Here is a 9,022-nt window from a genome sequence, read left to right on the forward strand (position 1 = left end):
CTTAAATCCCTCAAGTTGATGGTGATGATAAAGATCTTGCATAGAAAGAATACTGGTATTAGGCTCATGATTGAGATCAAATTGTTTATACTAATTGATGACTATTTTCATATTTTTGTTACACTTTTCGGCTCATTTTAATGATATTTGTGCTTAATTGAGATTGAGGGTCTTTGTTCTAAGTTAGTGTTATTTGAGGGTAAAATTGTCATATTTATTCATTAATTAGATTTAATTAATTTCTGGGACAATCGATACCTCAAACCATTATTTTTTATTTCAGGACACTCAAGAAGAAGAGCCAAGAGTAAAGATCAAGGAAGTCTAGCACACAAGACGAATTGACGCCTCTGCTAGGTTTCACCGCGGCGAAAGAAACTACATCAGCAGAAGTTCTCTCAGCCAAGGTTTGCCGCGACGAACATATACTTTTGCCGCGATAAACTCCTCGAATTAGCAACCCAGACCCGAACCATTTTCGGAAATTTTACCTACCCACTCTCATAAACCAACCCAATACACCCCATTACCAGTTTAGAAACCCTATTTTCATGTAAGTGACATCATTCACTCAGAACACAGCCCCCATCTTCGTTCTCTCTCATCTTTCTCTCATCTAACCCTAATTTCTTCCATTTTTCATTATCAAACCTCCACCATGGGAAGCTCAGATTCATTCTTGGTTGAGATGCTTCAGATTTCTATGAGTGGCTAGGCATTTTCCTTCCTCTTAAAGGTGTAGCAATGGTTGGAGTTCAATAAGCTAAGAAGGGGAGTAGTTTAATCCTAGTTCAGCTACGAATTTATGAGTTCCTAGGTTTAGGATTTGTATTTTGTAGTTAAACTACTTGATTATAGTTGTAATCAGCTTGGATTTTCATATGTGTAGTTAATTGATTATTGTATAACCTTGAGCTTAAATATGTGAAGTCTCATATATGTCAATTGTAATCTTTTGATTCTCTTTACTCTTACACGGTTGTGTTTTGATATTGAGTCGATTTTGATTGCATTTGACCTGTTGCATTAATCAATCTTCCTATACACACTAAGAGCATTTAACAGGATTTTGAGAAATGGAGTTCATTTATCAAAATTTTGGGCTTAAAGAGTACTTTAAGGTTTATCAATTCAAAACTTAGTGATCTCTACTCCCATATCAATTAATTTTGAACTATGACAGCCTGAACACACTTTCAAGAGGAACTTCATCATTATTTGGTTATTGTCTACCTGCATCCATCACTTATTCCCTAAAATCCAAAAAAATATATACATATATTTTGTTTAACCTTCATTCAATTCACTCAATGATTTCGAAAAAACCAAAACCCCCTTGTTTATATTTAAGTTTGCATTGCATGACATTTAAGTTAATTTAGATCCATTTCGCTAAGGCTCCGTTTAAGTGAGACGACTCGAGGTTGAACCCTATAGAGCAATCCTTGGATAAAAGATTTGATTTAACCTCCAAGGTCTAGAACAGGTTTTGAGTAAAAATCAGCTCATTGCAAGTAGCTCAAATGAAGAGCAAACTATTGACATTGGTTAAACCTAGCAACTAGTGTGTATATTAAATTTCACTTAACAATATCAGCAATGACAATAACCAGTGTAAAAAATTACTTTCATACATCAAAGTTGCCCATAACTAGTGCAAATTATAGAGTAATGATACCCAGAAAACCTAAATCTCATTCATCTTCTTTACGCTAATATGCATTGTTCCAATTTTAGGGTTCGATATTTATTAGCATATAAATAAAAGAAAAAAGCACAAAAATAAAAGCCATTAGAAATACAAATTTTTTTCAATTCATGATAGGGTTACCTAGGTGCCATTACAAAATATTTAGAAAAAAGATTAAATATTATATGTATTATACACAAAAACCTCCTCTCTGTATATTCCTCATTAACCAAAAGAGTAGGAGGAGTAGGGGCCTTCTTCTTCTTTTCTTTAGAGGTAGCTGAAGAGTCGTCTATCACATCATACTTAATGTTTCTATCATCCATTATTATGTTGACTTTGTCATTGATGGCATAAGATTTGGCGACGTGTTGGTAGAGACATCACTCAATAGTTACTACTCTAGTGATTAACTAGTTGAATGGTAGAGGTAGCAGAGGGAGAAGCGGGGAGATAAGCTCCTCTATTCAATTTCTTGGTGTTTAAATTATTGACACTAGTTATTTGTCATAACTGATGTATATAACTAACATTTACATCGGTTTCCAAAACATCCATTGCAAAATAATAAAAGAAACACAAGACTTGTGCACAACTAGTGTAAACATGCTATCGTTATTTATAAAAATATCATCGTCTCATTTGTTATACTATTGACTCAAGGGCCAATGTAAATAAGGTGGTGTAAAAAGGACTTTTTCTAGTAGTAAGAGATTGTGCATAAGGTTATGCCGGTCAATTTCCTCTCCAGTACATTTTTGTTTGAGCCTAATCAATTGTTTCTTTTCACTACCTATTGTTTTCTATCAACAAATTTGTCTTTTTATTGGAAAATTCATCATCCCAACGATAATTAGAGAGGTGATAAGACACAACAAGCTAACTCTTCAACTTCAAATGACTTTTTGCAAAATGTAAGTAGAACAATCATAAGAGTAAGAGCAAAAAAAAATTAAAAAGTATCGAATGGGCTGGTGCAAGAGACTTTGACAAAGCAAATGGTTATTGGATCATCAAATTTGATTAAAATAATGAGGATGTCATTAATTCAATGTGGCCTAGAAATGGAGTTGTTAAACATATTTTAGGTTTAGAGACTTCACTTTAAAGAACTTAGACCAAGTACTAAACATGTGAAGACTTATTGGAGCCTAAATAATAATTGTATTAGAGTAGGAATTAGTTATTAATTGTCATTTTTTACTTTTGAGTTGTCATGTTCCTTTAATTGAATTTTTCTAAGTTTTTAAGTTGGTATTTAATATTGAGTCTCTAGGTTGAGTCAAATAATTTTGAGACAAATTTTTGAATGCATATCTTAAAATACATTTTATCACTCATTTTGTATTGAAGATTTGATTTTGAAAAATCAGAAGTTGCCTTTATGCATTTAGACTTGAGATTGAATGCTCTCTATAATTTTTCATTAAACTAATATACTTATCAAATCTCGATCCACCTTGTGGTATCTTCCAACATTTTAGGTCCTTGTTATTTCATGGTCAAGTGTTCAAGTGGATTACTAGACCTTTGTTTAATTTGGGGGTGAGCATATTTTTAGTGTGGTTGCAACGGGAAACCATGAACTAATATCTTGTACAGTTTAATAATGGGGCCATTTTTCCTAAAATTAGTACAACTGACTCAAAATCTTCAAAATAGTGGTGTCAAAAATATCATAGCACACAATATACACACATATATATATACTTACAATAATTTTCATAATAGGAGAAAGGCCTATTCTTCCCATATGCCCACGTATTCACTACAACGTAATTGCCCCATTAGAAGTATTAGACATTACAGTAAAACCGGGAAAAAAAATATTATACCTGTTCCTCTATCACATATGTCCTTTACCAACATACGATATAATGAGCATCTAAGCTTGCTTGGGAATAGCCTTCAGAGGTAGGGCCTTGTGTAAGCTAATCCCGTACATTTCACTCATATCCATATCTTCAGCCTTAAGCCCATCAGCCAGCTTCCAATCAAAATGATACAAAAGAAAAGCCAGTACAATGTGGATGGTCCTATTAGCCAAAGGCAATCCGGGGCAAATTCTTCTACCAGCTCCGAAAGGAATGAGCTCAAAATCAAGCCCTTTAAAATCAATTTCGGTGGCCGAAAACCTTTCAGGCATGAATTGTTTTGGGTCATCCCATACACTTGGATCTCTTCCAATAGCCCACACATTGATAAGAACTTGTGCATTTTTGGGAACCATAAAGCAGCCACATAATTGTACTTCGTCTTCTGTTTTATGAGGTAACAGAAGTGGAACTGATGGATGTAAACGCATTGTTTCTTTCACAACCGCTCTCAAAAATGGAAGCTTTGATATATGAAAGTCTTCAAGCTGCTCACCTTCATTAATTGCCTGTTTCAGCTCTTCTTTGACTTTTTTTAGTTTTTCTGGGTGGCGTACTAACTCTGCCATTGCCCATTCTATTGTGCTTGACGTTGTGTCTATCCCAGCAACAAATAAATCCTAAGATGATTTATTGTTAATGGGAGGCAAATAACCAATAATTTAGAGAATGATATGTAAAATCAATTATCAGTTACATTTAAATATGTATAATCATTTTATCACTAAAGTTTGATCTAATGCCATAATCAGCGCAACATAATCGTGGAATATTACAAACTTTAGCAAACATCTATAAAACATTTAAAATAGAAAAAATACATTTTTAATTATATAAAACTAATAGTACTTAAATTAAGAAAAAACTTAATAAAGACATTTTTCTAAATTGAGTAATCAAATGATATTAATAAACCAAATTTATATTTTTACCTTCAAATTATATATTGTGCATAGTTAACATATATATATTTGGAATATTAATTAAACATCCTCTAAAGTCTAAAGTAAGGCTTAGATGCCTGGTTCAAAAAAAAGATAAGGCTTAGATGTTTTGTATAAAATTCTAATAGCCCGACATGCTGTCTTATCACACTTTTACAGGCGTAGGTTCATCCTCCTTTCTCTTGTCACGCTTTCAATATTGTGATGATTTTTTAACTTTTGTCATTTTCTAATAATCCAATAACACCTTTACAGCTGTAACTGGTAAGTGGTAAAGCATCCGTCCCTTTGTCAAAAATTTGGATTCATCCTTTTAGAGTCATTTGATCAATATTATACTCGAAAATAAAAATTATACGTGCTCTCTGTTAATTTAAATGTTTGCTTTTCATTCAAATAATAACAAGTCTTCCTGTCCAACTAAAAATTGATTTAAGGAAAAATCTCAAAAAAATAATCGTTGAATTTTAAAATTTTAAATAAGTATTAGTTACTACACTTATACATTCAAAAAACAAATGACAATACATTTTTATAATAATCTCTAATTTAAAATTTTGAAATTCAACAATATTTTTGGAGAATTTTCCCTTGATTTAACGTATTTTAGTTAACATTTGATTTTAACTTAGCCAAAAATAAACTTAGTTTGGTTTAGTACTAGACGGTCATATTATTTTCGCTGTGGTTAAGACATAAATTCTGGACTCAAAATTTACCATCTAATTAGTAGGAAGGGGGTCTCTGTGTGTGTGTGTGTGGGGACTAATATAGATATTTAACAACAATGTCAAAATTAAAAAAAAAGAAAAACACTCTCCAAGATTGTGAGATGTTCATTTCCGCATGAATCTATAGCCTTTTTGGACCCAAAAAAAAAAAAAAACTTCAGCCCTACAAGTGAGAGCTCATTAAGGAGTGGTTTTGGTCTAAAATGTAATATCCGGGTCAATTTTATTTTTCAAATTTATAATTTTTTATGTTAATTATATATATATGTTAAAAAAGGTTTTTATTAGTGGAGTAATTCTTAATTCTACAAATGATCGAATAAAATATTTTAGAAAAACCAACGTACATTCCTATACTAACTTAATTTTTTTTTTATATTTTTAAATTTATTGTTTAAGTCCTATACTTGGAAGTAAAAAGATTATTAATTTACAAAGATAAAGCCAGAATACTCACCAAAAACAAGTGCAACACTTGAGATCGGCTGACTTGTGGATTCTCTTGCATCATAAGCTGAATCAAGGAGTCCAACACATCATTGAATCTCTTGGATTCCATTTCTGATCCTCTGAATTGCAACCTCTCTTCTATGAGACCATCAAAAAATGCAATCAGCTTTGCAAAATAACTTATCATCCTTGCACGTGCACCCTGTGGATCAAGCACACGAAGAACTGGGAAAAAGTCCACAATATTAGGCCTTCCAGCTTCCTCCGTGATACCCCAAATAACATCCTTAAACTCTTGAGACTTATCGGACGTATAAAGAGCCAAATCCATTGAGAAAAAAGTGTTTGATATGGAATTAAGCACTGTAGTAAAAACAGCATCGCCAATATCCAGAGCTTCACCTTTTCTGCAGAATTCACTTACATGATTTACCAGTTCTTTCAGCTGCCTTTGACGAAGACTTTGTGTTGAGTCAAGTCTCTGCCAGGAGAAAACTTCCGTGGCACAAATTCTTTTGAGGACTCTCCATTGAGACATTGGAGGCATCCAAGCAACTGAAATTTTATCATGGTCAAGTGCCCTGATGGTATCTGGGATTGTTCTAGAAGAGAAAGCATAGTCTTTTTTCTGCAAAACTTCTTTGGCCACTTTTGGAGAAGAAATAACTATGGTGGTTGTTCTTCCTAACTTTACAGACATAACAGGTCCATAAGTTCTTGAAAGATTAGCGAGTGATTGATGAGGCAGAGTGCCAAGTTCTAAGATGTTTCCTATAATAGGAAGAGGACGTGGACCTGGTGGGTTCTTAGCAGATTGGGAGCTTCGGCTGTGAAGGATGAAGAGAGAGATTACGAAGATGAATGATATTAGAAGCAAAAGGGTGAGTTGATCCATTTCTGTATGGTTGCCTTCTGCTTTATCCTGTCTCTAGCTCATTCTATTTTATAGCAAGCGAAGGATAATTTTGAATAATTAGCGTATTATTTATGATGCTGTCCTATCATGGTCAGTTCAAGTGCAATAATGCGAGTGAGAGACTTGTTCTGTTTTCTTTGATGGCTGGGTGGTTGGAGAAAGTGTATCAAAGCTGTCTCAAAGAGAAGATTTATGCAACTGCTGTGTAACACCAGCAATAATGCTATATATGTCAGTGAATACCATGATTTAAAGGGATAATATGAGTATAATGTTGCAGGGGATAACAAATATGAGGTGATTGGGATGAATGTGAAGTGATACTAGAAAATATAAAATTCGTAATGAATATCTATAGGAGGAAAAGTTGGCATGAGATCTATAGAACAAAAATGATAAAATTGAAAAACAAAATGATAAAAAAAAAATTCATTTAAAGTCGTTCGAAGATGTAAAAAATTATGCCCTTAGAGGTGCCGTTCGAAGTTGGAATTTCTTGATTTTTTTCCAAGAAAATAATGTTTAGAACTACTATTACTTGATATGACCTTAAAAATATGACCTAATTAAGTCTAGTTAATTCTAAAATAAACGTTGTGAATGGCGGCCTTATTAATTACTTACTAAATGAAAATTGTTAATAACAAATGAAATCTAATCAATATGTACAATTGTGGTAAATGTGTGGCCTTGTTACTTGCTAAATAAAATTTGTTAATATCTAACGAAGTAGCCGCCAATGATACCCGCCGGAGTTTGGCGAGGGGTATTTTGTTTTTATTTTTAAAATAGAGGTAGATTGTTCTTTTGGCTTGAATTTTAAATCCCATTTGGTTCCTAATTTATTACGGTTTGTTGATTTCAAGTGCCTTATTTTTTATTATATAATTTTCAACAGCAAACACATTTTCTTTAATTTTGTGCAAATTAAGAAATATTTATATTTTTAAAATATATGCAGACCTCGTCAAAAGAAATTCAATACAATGAAATATAAGGGCCCATGAGGTACATATAGATAGAGTATAAGACTTGACAATATAAGATAATCCCATCAATAGCCTTCTAACATACGGTATGTAAGCTCCCTTTTAACTTAGATCATTTGTTTTCCTTTTAATTAAAAATATATAGCATAATCACTACTACAAAAAACAGAATAATTGACGGTTATTTTTGGTTATATTTGACAGTTAAAAACCGTTAAGTATGCCAGCGTCATATATTCCTGTGAAGAATATTTGACGATTACTAACCGTCAATTAATTGATAATATTTGACGGTTCCACAACTAAAATCGTCAAATATAATTGACTGTATTTGAGGGTTTAAAGGAAAACTGTCACATATATTCTGGGAATACTTGACAGTTACTGTAAAAACCGTCAAGTATTCATTAATACTTGATAGTTACAGTTAGAACCGTCAATTATTATTCAGTTTACTTGACGGTTTTAACTAATAAAGGCTAAGATCTTATCCTTCACTTGATAAGCAAGCTGTGATAAGCTTCAATCCTCTCCAAGCAGTCGAGTGGCTTTCGCTCCTCCCCCCGAGTAACCGTCAAGTATTATTATTATTATTTTAAAATACGGGGATTGCTTTTCCAGCAGCCCCCTTGCATTTTAAAATTTCATACAAAGCAACATTTTTCGATAGACAGAACCAGGCCAGCATTCAAAGTTTCAAACCAATATACAGCAAGCAATAATTCAATCATATGAATGTAACCATGCACTAGACAAACAGAAATTTACATTATATACATGTTTATAACGTAATTAACAAATCAAATGTCATACAATTGCATTATGTCAAAGCAAAATTTTAATTTTGACAATGAGAAAAAGCTAAAGCAAAAAACCAATTCCAAAACCAAAATTTGCCAAATGTCCAAAACTACAACAACTCTTCAATTCAACTTCTTCCCTATCTATTTTGTGCCCACTGGCAGTACAAAGCCATTGTCAGCTCTTCAATGATTTCTTCCATCTGGGCAGATGAATACACGGTGCAATATGTGTCGAGAAAGTACTGTATGCAAAACCAAATTAAAGTTAGATATAAAAATAAAGCTACACGAATAAGTATAATTCTAAAGTATATAAATTGAACTTTAACAAATTAAATGCATATCACCTGCGTAGGGATTATGTCAGCATTGTGCATAATTATCTTCTTCATGAATTTCATCACGCAATACCCACAATCAGAGCTTTTTTTGGGCTGACGTGGACACTGTAAAGAATGGAAAAGGAAATAATATTAGTCAATCATATAAATAAGCCACATTTAGTAGAATAGTAAACAATTGTAATGAATACCTTCGCTTTCTTTCAAGGGAAGGTATCGTCAAATTGGCCATTTTTTTCCGGGGGGCAGGGTAAGGCTTGATTTGTGTGGTATAGCCACAAAGC

At 32.8% G+C, this 9,022-nt stretch overlaps 1 protein-coding gene across 1 annotated transcript; it reads right to left on the reverse strand.

Annotated features, from left to right (window-relative positions):
- Window positions 1-3,346: 3,346 nt before the first annotated feature.
- On the reverse strand, window positions 3,347-6,584 carry LOC114756643 (geraniol 8-hydroxylase). Its single transcript, XM_028945596.1, has 2 exons — window positions 5,697-6,584; window positions 3,347-4,184 (listed from the first exon to the last, which is right to left on the reverse strand). Exons 1-2 carry the CDS (start codon window positions 6,582-6,584, stop codon window positions 3,576-3,578), a joined length of 1,497 nt encoding a protein of 498 aa, XP_028801429.1. The 3' UTR covers window positions 3,347-3,575.
- Window positions 6,585-9,022: the final 2,438 nt, after the last annotated feature.

Source organism: Neltuma alba, unplaced genomic scaffold (assembly GCF_004799145.2).
Source record: "Neltuma alba isolate B1F8T4 unplaced genomic scaffold, ASM479914v2 tig00010443_pilon, whole genome shotgun sequence".
Taxonomy (NCBI): Eukaryota; Viridiplantae; Streptophyta; class Magnoliopsida; order Fabales; family Fabaceae; genus Neltuma; species Neltuma alba.

Bases quoted from the DNA above. Each gene is read 5' to 3' on its own strand.
- LOC114756643 (XM_028945596.1), bottom strand. From the start codon at position 6,584: ATGGATCAACTCACCCTTTTGCTTCTAATATCATTCATCTTCGTAATC. The intron at 4,185-5,696 runs GTGAGTATTCTG...AAATCATCTTAG, and splicing joins AAGTGTTGCACTTGTTTTTG to GATTTATTTGTTGCTGGGAT.